At 38.6% G+C, this 21,745-nt stretch overlaps 1 protein-coding gene across 3 annotated transcripts in view; it reads left to right on the top strand.

Moving 5' to 3' along the window:
- MOB2 (MOB kinase activator 2) overlaps positions 1–17,491 on the top strand; it is a 114,815-nt gene extending 97,324 nt beyond the window's left edge. For all 3 annotated transcript variants that reach the window (XM_063289329.1, XM_063289328.1, XM_063289327.1), the window contains exons 2-5: positions 3,711–3,871; positions 6,567–6,660; positions 15,030–15,154; positions 15,913–17,491. In XM_063289329.1, coding sequence (XP_063145399.1) covers positions 3,711–3,871; positions 6,567–6,660; positions 15,030–15,154; positions 15,913–16,253 — 721 coding nt within the window. In that variant the 3' untranslated portion in view covers positions 16,254–17,491. The remainder of the gene's footprint in view (positions 1–3,710; positions 3,872–6,566; positions 6,661–15,029; positions 15,155–15,912) is intronic.
- Positions 17,492–21,745: the final 4,254 nt, after the last annotated feature.

Genomic DNA, 21,745 nt, shown 5'->3' with positions numbered 1-21,745 from the left:
AGACAAAAACAACACATCCTTATCTATTGCACAGTTTCCCACCATTTTCCTGGCATTCATTTCTGTTTTGCCCTCCTTTCTTTTCTCTCATTTGTGCCTATGTCATTCCTATCAAGTTTGGTTTGAGTTTTAAAGGTAGCTTTTGGATCAGTTGCTCCTTGAGAAACAACTTGTTTGCACTTTTGTTTTCACTGGCTACAGTAATTGAGTTTTATTACCTTAGAGACCGTAAGAGATTTAAACTGACTTTGAGCCACCAAAAAAAAAAAATCCTGCCCTTAAGCTGGAATGCTAACTGACATTTAAACATCATGAAATAGACTTTTCATTGGCCTTTTTAACTCTTATGTCTAAGTTTCTGTATTTTTAATGGAAGGATTACAGATTAATTAGGTACTGGTAGAAAGAATATCTTGTGATACAGAAGAGTGCATAGATGTTGCAAGATGACTTGTGAATAATTTTAGTGTGAATAGCTTGGTTGTTTTGCCCAGCACATTTATGGACATAAACAGGATGCCAGGATTCGGCAGAACTGAAAAATAGCCAGTATTTCAAACAGCTGTCTACCCCAAATTGAAGTTCTTGGGAGTTAGAAAATATGAATTCTCTGCTCTTTTATAAAACACACTTTCAGCTCTTTCAAACATGTTGTTTCCCCAAAGATCATCATGGTTTCCTAGGGAAAGTGCAGTGAGCATATTTTATTTCCTTCATGTGATATCGTCACAGCACTGTTTGTAGAAAACTTCACTCTGTTAAAAAGAATGCTAATTCCCCAAATATGTTGCTTGTGTGCACCATTGTGCCCATGGACACTTCCTTTGGAGTCCAAGTTGTCATTCTGCGAAGCACTGGCCTTCAGCATCACCATAAGCATTCTTAGGAAATAAATATAACTGTCTACAGCTCAGTGCTTGGTTTAGAATTGTGCCCACTTGCTCCCTCAAAGATGAAAGAACATTGGAATGGTAGGCAGTTTTTAGAGTCTTGAGTGGGAGCAGAGAGCAACATCACTAGTTTGCTTGCTGGTTGATGGTGTTTCATGAATGCTCCTAAAATATCAAATGTGCCTTCCAGTCCCAAATAACTGAGACCCTTGGATGCTTTATATTGTGTTGTCAAGCTGAAAACATAGCTCAACAAATTGCATACGTTCTGAGTAAGCAGGCTTTAATATTAATTATATAACCAGTCATGTTTTGTTTATTTTTAATTTCAAGCTCTTTGCTTCTTAAAATATCTCCCTGATTGTTTGCATGTTTACCTTATGATTGCTGTTTGGCTTCTTGACTCAATAATGTCTTCTTTATCCTCTTCCCTTCCTCCTTGTGGATATTTGTTCTTGCCTAAAAGTGTAGAATGTAATTTTTCAATCTCACCTTTGAAGTAGCAACAGTCTTCCAGCTTAAATGAAGAAATGTAACAATCTCAATTTTTATCTTTAGTATTGTGTTTTCCACCATGAGAAAACAGTAGTACCGCCTTTTCTTGCTACTGTGAATGGCTCAACTATAATAATTTGAAGCAGGATCTATAATGTTTTCCTCACCCAGCAGTGTCAATTTCCAGCTTATCCTGCTTAGTAAATAGTGCCAATCTAGTTGAAATGAGGCATTTCACCTGAAACTGGCCAAGAAAGTAAACCACCCCACATTTGCTTCAATCCAGAGAGAAATTCTATTAAAACAATCTCACTGAATGTGGCAAAAAATTGGTCCATGTTTGTGCAGTGTGCCTTTAAACTTTACCCAGAGTTGGATATACAGAAGCATCAGATTGAAAGGATGCTCAAAGGTCACTTAGTTTAACCTGTTACTGGAGCAAGAAATCCATTATGATTACACCTCAGGCTGAGGTCTCTGCATTATTAGCTTCACCTCACTCAATTTTTCAAGTAATTGCAATTTTGGCAAACATTATTTTTAAGACTAGTTCATTCTTTGTTCTTTGTCTATTCTATAGCTTTTTAAATCCTTTTCTATAATGAGATTTTCCTTAAAGAACATACCACTCTCCTCCAGCCAGTTTGTCTGCAGCTTTCAAGAGGTTTAACAGGGCTCTCTTTGGAATGAGACAAACACAGGGTGGTTTGCTTTCTTAGCTAGCTTTGTTTCAACTGGATTTGTACTGTTTACTAGTAGGATAAATGGATCCATGATTGTAGCTTGGCACTGCAGGAGAAAAAGAGATCAATCTGATGGCCTCAAATGGTTGTAGTTAGTTACACCAAGAAATAAAGATTCAGGTTTTCCACGAGTGCATGAATCTCCACATTCCTTTTTGCTGAGTAGTATTTGGCATTTGAATCATGACTTGGCTTGAATGGAGGCCAGTGGAGAAGCACAAGTATGATCTGATGGGAGACAGCCTAGGAATCTGAGCTTCACAGCCCTGAGGTCTCTGGAGAAAAATTGGGATGTAAATGAAAAGAATGAAATTTAAGAGTCAGAATCTTACTTCATCAAATATATTAAATGTAAAATACTAAAAAAAAAAAAAAAACCAGTGGTACAACAGCAGTGACTCTTACAAAAACATGGGACTTGCAGATTTATTTTAACATAATTCAGAGTCAACAAACAAATACAACATCATTGAAATCAGACTTTTGAAGTTCCATATATCTTTTTTTTAATTTTTAGCAGTTTGTTACCAGTACTGAAAAACTGTTGGTGACCAAGATATTGTGTGTATTTAAGAATCTAGAATGCCAACTTGGCAATTCATTGACATTATGGTTGGCTTTACATTTTTAAGCTGCAGCCTTCTAAAATGAACATTTATATTACAGAACACAGCATTAATTGATCTTCTGGCAGAAGGAGGCTTCAATGAAATAGATTGCTCATGTTTCATGATATGCCAGGGAAAGGAAAGAGGTAGAAAACTTTTGTGAAAGATACACACATAGCCATGGAATATATATTAGGGATTATGCTAGGATTATAAAAAGCAAAAACTTCATTCTCCTATTATCTGAAATAGCATTCTTCATCCTGGACTCCTCCTTGTTGTGTGAACTTCAGCTCCCAGAATTCTCAGCTAGCATGGTTAAGAATTTTGGAAGTTGAAAACATTATTTTACAATCTGGATTATTGAAGTACACATGCATAAAGTTCTTTTGCTTTTCAACAGAATGGGATGACAATTAGGGATTAGAACTGTGCAAAAGAGGGGGTTGCTGCTCTCTTAGCCACACACAAAAAGAACCTTCATGGCAGTGTGGCATGACTACAGTGATGGCAAATACTTCAGCTTCTCTTTTTACCTCCTCTGTGACCATCCCAATCTTGCTATTCATCCATACGCAACTGTTCACAAGAATCATCCTATTTGAGGAAGGTCCTCCCAATTCTTGAATTCATTGTTTCCTCTCCCCAGCATGGTTTATTATGTGAGCAAGTCTTTAAAAGTGTGTGTGTGTGTGTGTGTGTGTGTGTGTGTGTGTGTGTGTTAAAACCTTTTGATTTTCTGCATGCTGGGCTCCTGAAGTCCATATAAGAGGTGGGGCTAGATGGAAGATTTTGAATTGGAGACATGGAGAAGCAGATCTCTCTGTCCCACCTCAGGTCAGATAAGATTTGCCAGATTGACCAATTCCATCTCACAATCAGGGTTCAGATTAAGTTGGAAAAGCATAAGTTTAGATAACCTACATTTCCAATTTTAATCCATGATCTGATTTTTTTTTCCTTTTCTTTTGCAGGAAATCCAAGGGAAAACCAAATGGTAAAAAGCCTGCAATAGAAGAAAAGAAATTGTATCTTGAACCAGAATATACGAAGTCCAGGATTACTGACTTTGAATTCAAAGAGTTAGTTATATTACCACGTGAAATAGATCTTAATGAGTGGCTAGCTAGCAACAGTAAGTATTATGAAAGTTGCAATAACTAAACATTGTGGTGGCTTTTTTTCATAATCATAGATGTTCTTAATTAAAAGAGTTGATAAATGGCGGGCTGTTAATGTTCAGTAAAATGAAAATAATCACTGTATTTGTTTTGATATTTATAAAACAAGTACCGTATTCTAAATTTCTGAAAAAAATCCAAATCTATTGGATTTGGCTCATTTTCTCCAGTGGTGGGGCATGACATAGGGGTAGCCTTGGCAATAGGTTGTCATGCTCATATGGATTTTCAGCTCATAGATCTCAAGGATGTGGACAGGGTATGTAGAAAGAGAGAGCCACCACCTGCTTGCTCAATGTTTGTTCCTCCTGGCTGATTAAATCATCTGCTTTTGGACTGGACCCATGACTGAGAAAAGTGCTCAGTGCCTTCTTCCATGTGAGATGAGTTCTTTTCTACTTTCAGAGGTGTTCTCAGACTGACAGAAGCCTAGTAGCCATTTCCCTAACACATTCAGACTATACCACTTTCACAAGAAGCAAGCCTCTTCCCATACAAAGAGCATGAGAAAATGAAGTGGAATCTTGCCTCCTTAAGTTGCCTATATGTCATGAGTACTGATGGCGAGCAGGAGGAGGCCTCTATCCAGGGGGGAAAACGCATGCGTAGTACTGAGGAGTTAAGCAGCCATTCAAAGAGACACAGATCAGACCCGCCTTAGCTTTCGGGGTTTATCTGTCTGGGTTTTTCCCACACTTCTTCAGTTTGTTAAGATTCTGTTTTATGTGGCAGTAATAAACACTAGAGACCTACTCCTCGTCTCAGCGTGATTTCTGACTGTTAGGACACTATATATAGGTTTCTTATTTGAAAGAAGAGTCCTTGCTGGAAGTCAGAGTTCTGAAAGATTTGTTCTTTGAATTAACTGTTTCCAGTCCAGACTGCTAGAAGACATGGCTTACAGGAGGCAGTTATAAGTCCTCTTCTTCCTTGACCCGGAAGATCTCTAAAATTAGAGACCAGGGTTAAATATTATAATTAAGAAAGTGGCCATATCACAGCTCCAAACTGGGAAAAACTGGTTATCTGGATCTATTTCAGCCAGGATTTTGTCCAGGATACAGTATTCATGCTGCTTTGGTCATCTTGGTGGATGACCTATACCATTGACCAAATGGGGGAGTGTCACCATGCTAGCTCTCCTAGACCTCTCATCAGCTTTCAGTACCATTAACCATATTATCCCTGTAGACTATCTGATAGAGTTGAGCCTTAGGGGTTTTGATTTTACAGTGATTCTGGTCCTTCCTGTTGGGATGTGCTCATAGGTAGTACTAGGGAACTACCATTTGACACCTGGGGCTGTTGATCTGTGGTATTCCACAGGGTCCTGTCTTGACTCTATGTTTCATCTATATGAAACCATGGGGGAATTCATTCAGAGCTTTGGAGGAGGATCTGCCATCAGTATGCTGATGATACCTACTGTAGCTCTACTGCTTGTTATCATTCAACTTTAAGGAAGTAGTCAGGCCCCTTCAACCTAATCTTGATGATGGGGTAAATGAGGGAGAACAGGCAGAAATTAAATCCAGACAAACAAGAGGTCCTGTTGGATTCAGAGATTGAGGTGAAGCCTGTTTTGGGCCCCCTCAGAAAAAGCAAGTTTACACTTTGGGCTTGATCCTTGATCTCCAGATGTCAGTGGATTTGCAGATGGCAGCTATGAAGAAGAGCATGTTTGCACAACTGTGGCTATTCTTCCTGAGCCAAGCCAGTTAGACTTGGCCTTGGGTACAGCCCATCTTGATTACTGCAGTATGCTTTACACGGGGTACCCCTGAAAAGTGTCCAAAATTGCAAGTCCTGCAGAATGCAGCAGTCAGCTTCATACTAGTGCAAGCCACACAAGAGTTCACAATATCAAAAATCCTCATGTATGAAGGCCTGTTTTGGCTATTTTTCTTCACATGTTTTCGAAATAGGAGAAAATGTTCCACTCTTAGGTAACTAGATAGAGATTGACATAGACTATCCAACTGTTTGCACCTGTTTATACCCCCCCCCCCACTTCCATTCTACTAAAGCACAGTTAAGCACATTTATTTATTTATTGGATTGGTCTATCGTCTGAAACCAAACATACTGTAAGCAGCTTTCAGAACATACATAGAACACAATATACAAAATCAATATAATTAAAATAGTATCCCAGAACTTAATTCTCCAATGTATATTAAATGCTAAAAGTAATAAACTAAAATTTAATGCGTATGGCACCGCTGGTTATAATTAATCCCCAAAACCCTTCTAGAAAAGCCATGTATTCACCTCCTCCTTGAAGGCTGGGTAAGTAGGGGCTATCCTTGCCTCATGGACAAACCCTTCTAAGGGAAGGGAACTGCTACAGAGAATGTCCACCATTGGGCACCCTCCTTTGTCCTTACTGGTAGCAGGGGGACCGTTAGAAGGTGCTGCCTAGTTGTTCAGATAGTCTGGGGAGAAACTATTGGAGAAGGGCATTCCCTAAGATACATACTCAGGCCCAACTATGGCTAATACAATTTCCAACAAGAAAAAGTTTGGCTGGTTGTGATAATGCTGAATGAACCATTTCACTTAGGTTTAATTTCACAGCTCATAAACCACTTTTTGTAGCATCCAAACATGCAGAGTAGTAATGGTGTTTGGTGTTCTTTTGTCTTTCAGCAACAACGTTTTTCCACCATATCAATTTACAGTATAGTACCATCTCTGAATTCTGTACAGGAGAGTCGTGTCAGACCATGGCAGTGTGCAATACGTAAGTCCTGGCTTGTTTGTTGTGCTTTGATGGCATGAATGGTTTGCCTTTCCCAACTGCGGGATGAAAAATAATGTTCCCTCTGAGGATGAATGTTTTGAAAAGCAGTAAATTCTTCAGAGTGTAAAAAAAATACATTACTTTATCATTACTTTCGAAAGAAGAAAGTGCTGTTAGCTCAGAATTCATATGGAAAAAGGTAATGCAAGTAGCATTGTCACTGGACTTCAAACAATGTTAATAAAAGGTAAGATCTACCTAACATTCACCCTTCTAGCTTGATATTCCTAAGGACAAGTAAAGTGGTAGTTTTTGTGGGATGGCATGCCAAAAAAATTAGCCTTTTAAAAAAAGATATCAGTCAATTCAGAAGGCTAAAATGGAACTTCCTGTTCTGTGAGATTTCATTTGGATTCAAGAGATTAGAGTACTCACTCAGGAATGGCATCCACATTTCCCAGCATGGGAGGGCCAGAGCACAACAGCATAGAAAAATACTTACCTGAATCAGCCTGCATTATCTTTTTCTCTTATAATCCTTGTAGTCACTTTCTCTCACTGAAAGAGTCTTTCCAAATCCTGCCCATTTCAGCCTATACTTTGTTCTGTGGAGTTCTTTGCATTTTGGCTGCAGTTCTGTATCGCTTTCTTGTGAAGGGTGAAAGGTCCCCTGTGCAAGCACCGAGTCATGTCTGCCCCTTTGGGGGGATGCCACTTTTGCGACATTTTCTTGGCAGACTATAGCGGGGTGGTTTGCCATTGCCTTCCCCAGTCGTGGCCTTCCCCAGCAAGCTGGGTACTCATTTTACTGACCTCAGAAGGATGGAAGGCTGAGTTGACCTGAGATGGCTACCCGAGAATTCAGCTTCCGCTGGGATCAAACTCGGGTCGTGGGGAGAGTTTCGGTTGCAATACTGCTGCCTACCACCATGCGCCACACGAGGCTTTCTTACATCTCTTCATATATCAGTTCAGACTTCAGTCAGCCCCTTCACTTAGCTCTTGGTTGATTTCAACATCCATACTAATGATCTCTCTGACTCAGTCGCTTACTATTTTTTTAAATTTATTTTCTATCCCACCTTTATTATTTTATAAATAACTCAAGGTGGTGAACATACCCAATACTCCTTCCTCCTCCTATTTTCCCCACAACAACAACCCTGTGAGGTGAGTTGGGCTGAGAGAGCGTGACTGGCCCAAGGGCACCCAGCTGGTTTTCATGCCTAAGGTGGGACTAGAACTCTCAGTCCCCCGGTTTCTAGCCTGGTGCCTTAACCACTAGACCCAAACCCTGGCTGCTTCAGTTTGCAGCTACACTCTTCTGTGTATTGGTTTAGGCACTGTTTTGATCTAGTTTTCATTAATATCTGCTGTATATGCTTACTATGGAACTGCGTCTTTTAAATAATCACTTTTAAATTATCTGCTGCCTGATTCAGGTGATGGATTGATTCAGTGACTTTTTTGAGAGTGCTCTCCTCCTATCTATTGCTTCTGGGTCTGCTCCAGAGACAATCCCACACCCCAGCTCACTGACTGCATTTGATAATTTCATTTATGTTTTTATGAGGCTGAAGTCTTTGGAGAAGAATAAAAGAGCTGGCAGATTCATTCACTCTAAACTCATGCTGTCCTCTTATCTACCGTATGCTTGGCTCAGGAGCAGTATTATATCTCACTAGTGATCACTAGGTTTAGGAATCCTTAATACTTCAGTCCATCATGCCTAATGTAAGGTTGTACTTCTTTTCATCTGTTTTAAACACAAGTCCCAGATAAGTGTGTCTGGAATAGACTATTTCCTACTTCGGTTGAAGGTTCATATGTTTGAATGTTTATTCTATATGAAATAACATACTTTGCAAAGAAAACAACAATCCCAATGATTCTGCTAGGCTAAAATTTCTCACGCATCTAGTTTTCTATGGGCTGAGGCTCTCTTTTGGAAGATCACTCAATCCCATGAACTTTCATCTACAGGCCAAAGTGGTTAGCATAGGAACATGTGATATACATGTGATATGTTCCATGCACAGATTGTTCTGTCCATGCGGCAGCCAGGTTGAGGTGATCTGTTCCTGGACCAAAGTGTTTGTTCCATCCAAACCCAAACCATGTGATTTTCATCCTGGTACAGGTGTTCCAGGTGGGGACAGCAGGGAAAAAGCAAAGTTGGCAGTGATAGCAAAAGGAAGAGAAGTGGAAGGGAGGCACAGGATGATCAAAGGAAGAGGCAAGTTGACTTGGGTTGGTTATCCCCTCTCACCCCTATGAGTGGTATGTGTCATTCTCAATCTCAGGTCCTCTACCAGAGGCCTGGGAGTTTGAGGGTTCTGCACAGTATTTTAGCTGTTCCTAGCACTGCAATCTTCTGGACAGAGAGCTCTGATGTTGTTCCTGGGATCTGTTGGAGCCACTTTCCGAACTTGGGAGTCACAGCCCTGAGTGCTCCTTCCACCACAGTTTGGATATAAACCCTCTAGTTGACGTATTGATATCTGAAATTAATTTTTCAAATTTAGTAAGTTGCCTTTTGAAATTTTGGGTGTTTTGTTGAGAAGATAAGAATGAACATAGTTCTAGCAAGTGAAATCAGGTAAGACTGAAATCAGAAAATGTTTACTTTATCTGTTCCACCAGAACAGAAGTTCCTATACAATGCCTATCTCCCATTCTAACCCAGTTGGGGGGTTTTGCCCTTTTATAGCCTCCAATTTGTTCCACTCATAAAGTGTGATCTGCATAAATATAAATAGTGAAATCAAGGGAGATAGGCAGTTACCATCTTCTCCAAATATCCACAGCTAACTTAAAAAATAAATTGAAAGCAGAATTGATCATCTCTTTAGTACAATGAACACAAAATGATAAAAATTTTAATTGTTTTTTTAAATTTGTCATGAAACTTCAAAGAGAACCATAACTTAGGTTCTATATTGGCTATCATTCCCATGATATTTCTCAATTGTGCAGCTTCGTAATACTTCTTGAGGTTGAGAACATCCAGTCTACCATCATCTGCTCTAGAAAGAAAGTCTTGGCTTTTTATTTACATGTATGAAGGACAAAGGTAATTTTTTCATTGTTTAAATTTGGATGGAGATACACTGGTTGAAAGAACCTGAAATAATAATAATAGATAATAAAGGTATCTTGAAAGATAATACTTAGATAATAAAGGTATCTTGAAAGCAGCAGTACTTCAAAGCACAAAAGCTGAATTTTGTCCCAACTTCTGATTTTCCTTTTGAGCCATTTAACACATAATTCAGTTTATTTAACCTACATAAATAGTTAGGAATTTTAATTTCCAAATAGGTAAATTGCTCTTAAAGTTTTGGGTACAGTCATACAGTTTATTATCACTCTAGCTTTTAAACCCATATTAAAATGTAAAAACACAAAGATTTTGAATAACTGATTAACCACCTTCCTAAAAGACCATAAGGTTGCTTGAATTATAGGTACTGCTTGCAAAAGTTACAAAATGATTAAGGCTATACCATTTGCAAAAAGACTAATAAAATGCTCCTTTCCATTAACCTGCAAACCTTCAACATACTGAATATCCCTATTTTTTGCACTAAAGGTTCCATTGCTGATATAAATGATAATGGTGAAAGTGGGCAACGTTGGTTAGTACTTCTATTTATTGTAAGATACTCTGAATTCCAAGATTTTATCCAGAGATTTACTATATAATTGCTTTTTATTTGTTTATTTAGTTACTGGATTTATAAGCTGCTCAATCGCTAACAATTTTTGAGTTGCACATATGTGTAAATCAAGTTAAAAACATAAACGTATGCAATAAAAATCAAAACATATCAACATGTATCTGCCCAGTGTCACGCATGTGAGGTGGGCAGCTATAAAAATTGAACAAGTAAACATAAATAAATACTGGGAGCATCGCTTAATAGACCACTGTACATTACTGTTGAACATGATTAACAAATTTTTCTCCCATTACATCTCAATTAATTTGAACAGACAAGGGCATTGGAGATGATCAAATAGTGTGAAAATATTTAAAGTTAAAATAGGTTTTAGAACATTTCCCATGAAAACTACAATTTAAAATTCTTCTAACGGGACTAGCTATTTGTTTACCTTTATTACCGGTAGACAAAATATAATGTATTGAACAAAACAGTGGCATGATTATTAACCAGCAACAGAAATAGTATTATCTTACTATTTTCCTAGGAGCCTGCAGATACAAACAAAATATGTAAGACTTGGAGAGTATGCTCAGATTTTGTCTGCATGAACTTCCTTCTTGTTTAGATTCAGCAGCCTTTCTGTGTGCTTTTGATTAATAAATAACATTCTCCACAACTACACATCTTTGTGGCACAAATTAGTACTATTAGAACAATAGCTGTGCTTCTGTTGAGTCTACCACTGGCTGACCTTTGCATATTTGTTCTATGATAGAATAATGAATGATCATATGGCAAGAGAGTGTGTGTGTGTGTGTCTGTCTGTCTGTGGCCATGTATGGCAGTTTAGCTGTTCCTACGCTATAACAGGAAATGTCTCTATAGATGATTATTTCTTAAAGGTTCACCTGTCTTTAAGATTATTGTTCCATTTTATTCCAGTGTCTGTGGTCAGATCTCACCAAATTTTCTACAGTGAATAGAGCCAATCCAAGCAGCAGTTTTGAGATGACTTAGAGACAGGCGTCAGAGTTCAGTGTTTAACCTTTTCTTTTGTCTGCTTCTTGCTAAAATGGGCGCTTCCCCTGTCATTTGCCCAAAGCAAGACTTTCCTGTTACTACTGTTTTCTCTTTGGCCTTTTGAACTTTTTGAAAATTTTCATATGGAATTCATTTTCTTCAACTCACAACTGTTTAAAAATACACAAGACACAACTTAAATCCTCTTTTGAGTACTATGAAAACATCTCATAGTCTGTCCCTGTTTCTGAAAACGGTTGCGTGCAAAGTACCATTTTTGTGCTCTGAGCAAATATTTGTTAACATATATACACACAAAACAGTTTTGTTTGTACATGAAAGAACCTTCCACAAAGATGAGCATGGTAGGCATTAGCCTAAGTTTTTATAAAGATACCGGTTTTATCAGTTTCACTTTTTTTTCTACACAGAAAAGCTTTTTTTTCTTCCCATTTATCAGAGGTGAAGATATGTAAAATAAATTATGCCAGAGGGAGCACCAGAACCACCTAGAAAAGCAGACCAAAATACAGAGGCCACTCACTCATATTCTAAGACTTCAACATTCAGAAAGAGAAGGCCTTTCAGAAGGTCAGGAAGTGTTTGGATCCTGAATACTTGCGAGGTTGTCCATTTTTGCATTAGAAATTTATCTTGTCTACTGAAATTTTAGACATCTATTTTATTCTCAACCTGCAGGCTCAGGGACATAGACTGCTGTTGTTTCTTAGTCTTTGTGTTTTGGAATGACTTCTGGGCTTCTTCATCCATGTTGATAAAGAAAGGCATGTTATAAATTTTCCCACATTCTGTCCTTGTTAGTCTGCACAAATGAAGAAAGGTCATTTACGTATGCTTGTCCTATCTGGGATTATGACAAAATAGATGTGTTTTTGGAATATTCCCCTTTAATCTCCTCTTGAAAATGAGACACAGGGAGGGCCCTTGGCAAGGATATTATCTAACTGCTAATCTCCAACAATTAGGCAAGAGAAACAAAGACTTACATTTGGGAGAGGAAATCTTGCCCTTTTGGAAATGCAGCCTGGTCTTGTTTTATGGTTTCCTCAGTAACTCACTAATGTTGATAATCCACACCATCAGAGCAGCTTGAATTTGGAGGAATTCCATCCCTGTTCACTTTGGTTGAAGGTTTTTTTTAAAATAAAATCTCATCAAGAGCCAAATTCTTCTATCAAGAATGGGAGTATTGTGTTTTTATTTAGATAGAAGCATTTTAATGTCAGGGCATGCTCCATAGACAGAAGATCTGAAATTGACAAATTGGTAATTAATGTTGCTTTTTACAGTAAGGTTCTCACCAAATAATGGTGATAACAGTAACAATGTAAATCAGCTGCTTTCAGTCTGTTGCCATCCAGTTAAAATTGTGACTACGTGTTTTTCTAGCCAGTATTGCCAATGGTCTTGCTGGTATCTAGTGGGGTCAAGATTGGGCTGGCTGATTTAGAATACTAAAGGCTGAAGCTACTTGAACACCAAGATTGATAAGTGTATTTAATTGTCATATGATAAACATCACAATGAATGGAGTTGCATAGCTTATTCCTTGAATCTGAAGAACATTAAATTTAAAATCCTATTTGTAGAATTTATAAAAATTCAATTTTCTTCAGAAGTCATTGTTCTCAGCACTCCATCCTCTAATTTTTTTCTCCATAAGCACCACCTCTGGGACAGGTGGGGCTGAACTCAAAGACACCCAGTGAGCCTCCATGGCAGGCTTTAAACAGGGGCATCTAGTTCAACATCTTAACCACCGCCCTGCACTGGCTCTGCAAATAGTAATACAACTATGACAATTAAGTATGTGTCATTTATTTTCCTTCAACAGTGTAAGACTTCATTATATATTAAGTTAATTACAAATGCTGGTATTAGACTTAGGCATGTGCCTGGCTCCATAAAAAATTCACTAACCCATCCTGAAGGGCCACGAATGAATGCGTCTTCACATGTAATGTGCATGCTTTTTTAAAAATGTCATAGAAAGGTACAGAATCTTTACTTATATGGTTGTGATGAAAATCTCTACTTTGAAGGAGTTTTTTGAATTGAGATGACACATCTCAGAAATGGTTGAATTCCCCTCCCAGCAGTAATTCCAATGATTAGCACCACTGTGAGCTGCTATTTATATTTAAAGATGCACATAAAATGTAGTTTAGTTTATGTTTAAGAATAGTTTGACATGTGCTAGCTATGAGATCTATTAAGTGAGATGCTAAAGTTATCTGTTGTTATGCTGCCATCTCCTGACAGTTCATGTTACTATACAAAATTTGCTGCATTTACATGTATCAGCCTCTTGTTGCAAATCAGAATCTGAGAGCTTAAAATTCTGTATTCAGTTGTGCAATCTTATATTTTATGATTTTGCTTTTGCTTTTGTGTTCCATTAATAAGCTGCAAACCTGCATTTGAATATGGAAGGAAATGTTCACAGTAAGATGAATTCAACAGAATATATATGTTCATATATTCATTTTTAAATTTGAATTTATGTAAACAGTTGACTGTTAGTACAGTCATCCATTCATGGCAGGAAGCCCTTAGCATAATATTTTTCATCAGTTGGACAACATTTCAATTTATTTTATGAAGAAGAGACATTCCACTTAATGCAATGTGCAAATCTGTTTAAATCCCTAACATATATGAGGGAGGGATTAAGGAGGGATATTAATTTTTTAAATCAAGATTTCTAAGAACTATCTATAAATGTCTTTTCTCAATTACAATGGACCTGGAACTAAAGATAGCAAATATTCCCATTTGCTAACTTGGGGTGGGGGTGGGGGGCTGTTGCATTTTCATGTATTTCTTTAAAAGGCTTATTTCTATTTCAGTTATGTATTATTCCCTTAAAATTTGTAGCTGAAGTGGGTCCATCTGTCCATAGTAAATCTTTAAAGTAGTCATTCTGTGATGAAATAGTTTATGGATACTACATTGCTGAAGGCTTATGTCACCACACCTAAAAATAAGGCTCAGCATTCTAGAATCTGACCTGGGCCTCTCAGTATGTTTCTGCAGTTGAAATGTAGGATGGGGAAGAGGAGATTAGAGCTTATAGTAGACTCTCCTGCCTCAGAATCCGCTTTTTAAAGTGGAACAAGGGCGTTCTATGTTATCATAGAACTGCTTTACAAATAGATGTTAGTTGCTAAGACTTTATCCCACTACAGCCCTATCACTCACACCACCAGGACTCACACAGAAGAAACCGTGATACAATTTCTAGTATCACAGAATTCATTCTGAAATTATAATGGAGTACTTAAGCTCTATCAATAGTAGTCTAAAACCTTAGTTGGAATTTTTAGCTGCTCTGCTAAAGCAATACTATTTGCTTTTCAGTGGGCTTGAGATGAGCTACTTTTTCAGGTTGAGAGCTGCAGCTGGGCTTTGTGTGGTGTGCTTTAGGCTGTGTATAAAGAGAAGAGAATTTAAACACCATTATTTGAAGGCATTACGTTTCAGTTAATTTTTTTAACCCCCCAGTTCTTTGCTGACTGCTTCGAATGATAGCTGAGGAGGAGGGGAAGGGGACCACAAAAGATAGTCAGGAGAGCTTCATATGGGTCATAGCTTCCCCCGGTTATGTGGTAACTTCAATATCCAGAATAGATTTTACCATGCTAACCATTCTCTTCACAGACAATACTACTGGTATGATGAGCGAGGAAAGAAGATCAAGTGTACAGCCCCTCAATATGTTGACTTCGTCATGAGTTCAGTGCAGAAGTTAGTGACGGATGAGGACGTCTTTCCTACAAAATATGGTATGTTTTCTCCCAGAAAAAGCCTAATTCAGACAGAATATATGGCTTTATGGCTTTGGCATATAAAAATTCTATATTGATAAGTGTATGTGTCTTACAGTTGATTCTTTGGTGTTTGATCCAATTTAAATTAAACGATCTTTAAAAAATATTTGTATGTTGTTCCATTTATGCACATTACTACTTCTCATTTTACATTAGCTAGCTCTAGTTCAGTAAAGGTTTGGCCAAAAATGCTTTCCATCCAAAATCTTCAAGTTATTATGGTTGGGGGCTGAAATAATCACCTTCTCTAAAAAGAGCAAGAAACCGTGCTCTGAGCAACTGCAAGCTTGACAATGTAGTATGTGTCTAATGGAGTTGAATGACGAAAAATACAGTGCAGTGGTCTGAACAGGTGTTGTTTATGACCCAGCAAAGCCCCTGGACTCTCCACCTCCCAACCTGAGAGCCATTGCTACCACCTGCCCTGTAGAAAATATCCCTGAAGGAGGAGGAAGTAAGGCAGCTGACAATCTTTGCAGAAGCCCAATTAGCTGGACTTCTTTCCCCCAGAGGACCTTCCCCCCAACCGCCCTGCAGGAAGGAGTCTACCAATGCGTTGTTTGTTTTAAGCAATATTTATTGAATTGTTACTTACTGTTCATATAGCTTGTAAGTCACCTCAGGAGGATTTTTCAAGTAAACAAATATTTTCAGAAGTTCAACTGAAGATGGTGGTTTCTGTTCCTTTTTCTCTCTCCTCACTTTCACAACAGGCAAAGAATTCCCAAACTCATTTGAATCCCTAGTGAAGAAGATCTGCAAGTATCTGTTCCACGTGCTAGCCCACATCTATTCGTCACACTTCAAGGAAACACTGGCACTGGAATTGCATGGACATTTGAACACGCTTTACGTGCACTTCATCCTTTTCATCCGAGAGTTCAATCTGGTGGACCCTAAAGAAACAACCATCATGGACGACCTCACAGAGATCCTCTGCAGCAGCAGTGGGAGCAGTAGCGGCAGCAGTAACGGCAGTGGCAACGGCGGTGGCGGCGGAGGCGGCAGCAGCAGCAGCAGTGCAGGAGCACAGAACCACGTGAAGGAGAGATGAGTCTTCTCAACCAGAACAAAACTAACGCTAACACTTTTTAAAAAGGAAGATACTCCCTATTCTCTGATGTATGCGTATGTATATGTGCTTATGTGTATATATATATACAGACATACATAGCCATGACAGCTTAAGCAATTGTGCTGCCACCACAGGACATGCAGACACATGGGACTGTATGGAGCTTTGGTTAAATGCATCATCCTTGGCAAAACGTTGCACCAGTTCTGGGGTGGCGGGGGGGAGGTTCCTTCCCTCCTCTTCTCTCCTATTTCCTCCTCTTCCTTACCAGATGGATTATGAGTGCTGTTTTTAAGAGACGAACCACATTTGGGCTACTGCTTTTGTGTTCCCTTTTTTTCCCCCCCATTCTCCCCACTTCTCTTCCCCTGGGGAGGTGGTCCTTGTCCTTGAATGCAAGCTCCCTTCTATCTGTCTCTCTTCCTCTCTAAGATGGTGGTACTGCCATTTTAAAAAAATGTTGTAAAACGTGACTTAACATGTAAAGTGGCTTAAGTGGGGGGAAACATTGAGATTTGTCTTTGTTTTTACTTCAACTGACCTTTTTCCTTCCCTTCCCCCAGACCTTTTGCATCTAACCCTTCATTGGGTTGTAACGGGAAAGAGTTTTGGCCCAACTGAAGTAGCAATAAGGCTTCCAGTGCACTTAAGGGAGGTGGTGCCCCAGCCTCCCCGGCCTCAGCATGTGGATCTCAAAAGCACCCACAAAGGTTCTGGTATTGTTAGAGATAAATACCAGAAGGTAAAATAGCCTGGTGGGGAGGGGGCGGGGAATCCCAACCCCATGGTAAAAGCCATGACTGCTTATTTTTCACCAAAGGGGGCCTGAGACAGGATGGAAAGGGGGCACACAGTCTGCCACCACTGTGCTAGAAAGATGGCTGTTGGCATATAATTATGTTGTTGGCTTATTTTAGTTCATCTGTCCAATAATAATAATAATAATAAAAATTCTATCAGACATAAGTTGCATTCTCTTTGCTGCATTATCAGCTGTTATTTGTATTTCTTTGCATAGTGGAAACGTAAAGTTAAATGTTCTTTGGACATAGAGCAGGGAGCTGCTTGTGGGTTAGTTCCCCACCCCCCGTTTGCAGTTTATTTTCTTAAGGCATGGTATTAAAGATGAGTTACTCCCTGAGTCGCCCAGAGTTGCTCCCTAAGTGAGATGGGCGGTGACTAAATTCGAAGTATAGATGAAGTATAAATAAATAAATGAGGATATTGAGCCTAATATTTTCCATTCAAGTTATACTTGCTTTGAACAAATATTTAGCATTTCTTCTTTTGGCATTTTATTCTAAACAAACTCAGCTCTTTTCTAATCAGATCAAGTGAAAGATTTCCTATGAAGTTCAAGTACAATTTTCAGGGATAACTTGCCCCAATTGCTGTGAGAATCAGTATTTTGTTCATACTGGATTGATTGAACTAATTTACTTTCTCTCATGTTATGATTCCTTTATTTCAAAAACAGGCTATTAATCTTGGGCAGGGAGAAGACTGACTATTGAAAATACCTTAGCTGAAACTATTTTTCCTCTTAGATGCTTTCTGTTTCTAATAACTTATCTCAAATGTTATAGTGGACTAAACCTAACAGTATTCCAAAAGAAGTCTTATCTGTAAGAAATACTGGTGGCTGTTATTAGTTTTGTTTCCCACACACTACAACAAACTTGTGTATTTCATGATAATTTTCAATTATTTAAAGCGTGTATTTAAAAATTATTGTGCCTTGACTTAAAAAAAAAACCTTCAGGCTACTAGTGATCAGTTAAAACAAATAAAAGTAGTTTAACTAAAAGTACTGAATGATACAAGGCAGCTGTTAAAATAGGAACAGCCAGCACACCTTAAGCCACCAAGGTTGAGAAACACTGCTCTAGAGTCCAGATGCAGCCACAGAAAAGCAATGTTCACCTCTTGATCCCCAGCATGGGAAGTCTGCTTCAGTAATGGATCAAGCCCCTTCTGGCTTTCCCAAATGGTACTCCCATGTCTGACAAGCCATAACACTACTACCCAAAACATGGCTGCATACATGCCTTAGAACTGTTCAGCTCTGTCATTGGGTGAGTGAGCAATAACACTTCAGAGAAAGCTATCCCAGTGGTTCTGGCATTCAATATCCTATCCAGCAAACTACATTTTAATTTATTTAATTTAATTGATTCAATTTAGGCAGCATCCAGCTCCAAACTGACTCTGGGTGGTGTACAATAAAACCAAACAAAATATAAAGAATGCAATATAATAACAATGCATTAAGAAAGGGAATAAAGAAGAATAGATGGTGAGTCTTAGTAACAGCACTCTCACACCCAAATGTATTCAACAGGGGCCCCCACCACCCTAACGCACTGCTGGGAGGACATGCCGGGCTCCAGGGCTTTCTGGAATGCTGTCGGGTAGGAGCCACACATATATTAGGGCACCTCATTCCAGAGGACAGGCTGAGAAAGCACGATATTTCTTCATATAGTCAATGCCCATCTATAGGCGTGTTGGTGCCTACTGAGGCAAATACATGTTACCTACTGCCTTTGCATCCAGATAGCAAATCACCCTATTTTCCCAATAATTAATAGGAGCCCCTTCCCTCAAGGTACGGTCAGCACAAGTGGATTCCTTGCTGTCTTCCAAGGAATTCTTTTCCCAAGAGTGAACTTCCTTTCTCTTGAGTTTTTGGACCACAACTGCAGAGGAGTTATCCTCAGACTGGGAAGTCATTATTTCATCAGCATCACCCATAAACTTTACTGACTCTCTGCTCATCCAAGTCAGCTCCCATGGCCTCAAGTGAGCAAACTTGTTCCCAGAGAGCCAGGAGCCCCTTTCATCCATCACCCTCCCTAACTTCTGCCTGGGACTTACATAGTTGTACATTATACTCAGCACAATGCACTGCACGCCCACTGTATAGGTGCCCAACTCTTCTATTTGTTGGGCTGCTTAATTGATGGATTAGTATTTAAAGTTATTTTGTTGGACAATTACATTGTTTTAATATATCAGATGGAAGGTGGTTGATGGCTGAAATTGCACAGCTGTTTAAATCAAGAATGATCTTGTTTTGTCAGTGGGACTCCTTTATGCTCAGAGACTTACAAAGAACAGGAGTAAGCATCATACAGCTTCGAGCATCAAGGCCCTTTCTTGGTTTTTTAAGCATCGTATGTACCTCAGATGGCATTTCTACCAGGATTGCTTTAAAATAAAGAAGATTCCAAAGCCTCATGATTTATGATTCTGAATAAAGCAGGAGGAGTAATTTAATAGAAGTAAAGGATATAGCCTTATGCCAGAGTATTGGTTTTGCCTGCTAAGTATTGTCTAAAGAAGATGGGCAGTAGTTCCAGATTACTCAGAAATCTTTCTCAAGCCTACCTGGAGATGCCAAGAATTGAACCTGGAATCTGTAAGCAAAATCATATGCTGTATCACAAACTATAGCACTTTTATAACTGATGTCTTGATAGCTGGATTGTAGGCTTTAATAGTGCCCCAACCTTCCTCATCCTCTCCTCCGCCCCAGTAAGAGTGTCCAGAAATTAATATAAGCTGGATGCTCAGCTTATGTAATTAAGGCCAATTTTCAGCTATGCCTGGATATAGTGCTTGAAATACCTTGGGATTTCTGGTGATCACTTTAATGCTTCCACGTTTCCTTTGAGAGGAATCAATCAGCTGGGCAAATCTGTAAACATTTGGGCTCAGCTGCCATTTATGATCTGTTTCATTTGATCTGTATAGAACTTGCTAGGTCAGAAAAGATTTGCACATGTTGTGAGAATGCATCTTAATCCTGTGGATTAAGAAATGTATCTTTGATTCCAAAATGACACTCATGAGATGAGAAGAAAGGTGAGAGCCAGGCAGAATGGAGAAATGAGGAAGAAATAAATGAGAAAGTGCCCAAGGAAGCTGATGGTTAGTTTGTTCAAGGGAAAGTTGTAGTGCTCCTAAAAAGAGAGTGTAATTGGGAAAGAGACTCATACCATTTCCTTCTCCTGACCTAAACTGATGTGTCATAATGGTTCATCTATAGCATTTTCAGTGTATGATCTTCATAGTTTGTATATATATACAGACACAAAATAATTCCACCCTTACAACTGCACAGGGAGTAGTTCCCTATTCTGTTAGAAGGCATAATTATGAACAGTGACTGATAGGGCAGTTTCTGATTTGACCAAAAAGACATGGAAAATGGAAAGTACATGTGGCATTTCATCTTTAGCCAAAAGACTGGATGGAACTCTGGCTTATCCTATCGTAGGGAGAAATATAACTCCCTGCAATGGGCAGAAGGAATAACCTCAAGGAACAGGAGGAAGAGCCACAACCAAGACAATGGTCGGATAAAAGAAACCTGAATCCAGGGCAGAACTGTAACCTGAGAAAATGTCTCAGACAAGCCCCTCCCTAGTTTGCACAAAGATAAATGGAGGGAAGGAGGGAGGGAGAACGTGCATTCAGACTTGTAAGATTTTATAACCTTATAATAAAAGAATTTGCATGCATGACTTTGGTTTCCTAGACTGGTCTACTTCGAAGGGCTGACGTTCCCTGATCCAATAGTAGCATCTCCCTTTCTATATGGTGTAGAAGGTTAATGTGTTTATTTTACATGCATTTGTATCAGTATGCATGATCATATAATTAATATATAATATGGGCGTGATGTAGAGCAGGGAACAAGAAGTTTCATTTAACTGCTCGCTCTTAATGTGAAATCATGCTGGTTGAATATTATCCAAGACCACTTAATTCCAACTCCGGTGACCAGCTCACTGGAATTCCAGTTTCTACAGATAACAGCAGTGAAAAAGAAACTACAGATGCTAGAAGCTATTTTTATTTACAAATCGGATTGCCACACTAGTTCAATGTAAAATGATGAATATTCCTATGTTTGAGAGAAACAAATGGGCAATATCTTTGTTCTTAAAAATACTGTAATATTTTTAACAATATATAATTTTTCTTGCAATCTCCAGGAGTAAACAGTTGATTAAGTTTTCTTGCAAGAGCTTCACCTCAATTTCTACTATATACATCATTCCTGCAGTACTAAATTGACACAGCTTGTGCCTAACTAGCTTTTTATTATGTACAAAGTCTTCCACATTAAAATTCGTGTTCATGCCTGGAAAATTTAATAAGTGAAAAGCTTGTCTACTTCATTCATCCATGTATAGAAAACTATGCACTGCTTAAAAGTGATCCAAAGTAACTCTTGTTATTGTATAATATAAAAGGTAAAAACTAATTGATGTGATTGTGCCCCTCGAAAATAAATTTCATACATATTAGGCAGCCAATTAATAATTAAATTCAAGATTCAGGTACAACACAGTGTGCCCAATGCATCAGCATAAACTAAATACTTTATCTTTGACACTGTAATCTCCTCTTTCTCCATCAGCAAAGATGACAGAAAAGGCTTAACTCTTCTAGCTAGAAGT

This window comes from Candoia aspera, chromosome 1 (genome assembly GCF_035149785.1).
Source record: "Candoia aspera isolate rCanAsp1 chromosome 1, rCanAsp1.hap2, whole genome shotgun sequence".
NCBI classification, from domain to species: domain Eukaryota; kingdom Metazoa; phylum Chordata; class Lepidosauria; order Squamata; family Boidae; genus Candoia; species Candoia aspera.
Note: the sequence above shows the minus strand (reverse complement) of the source record. Positions and strands in the feature narration are given on the sequence as shown.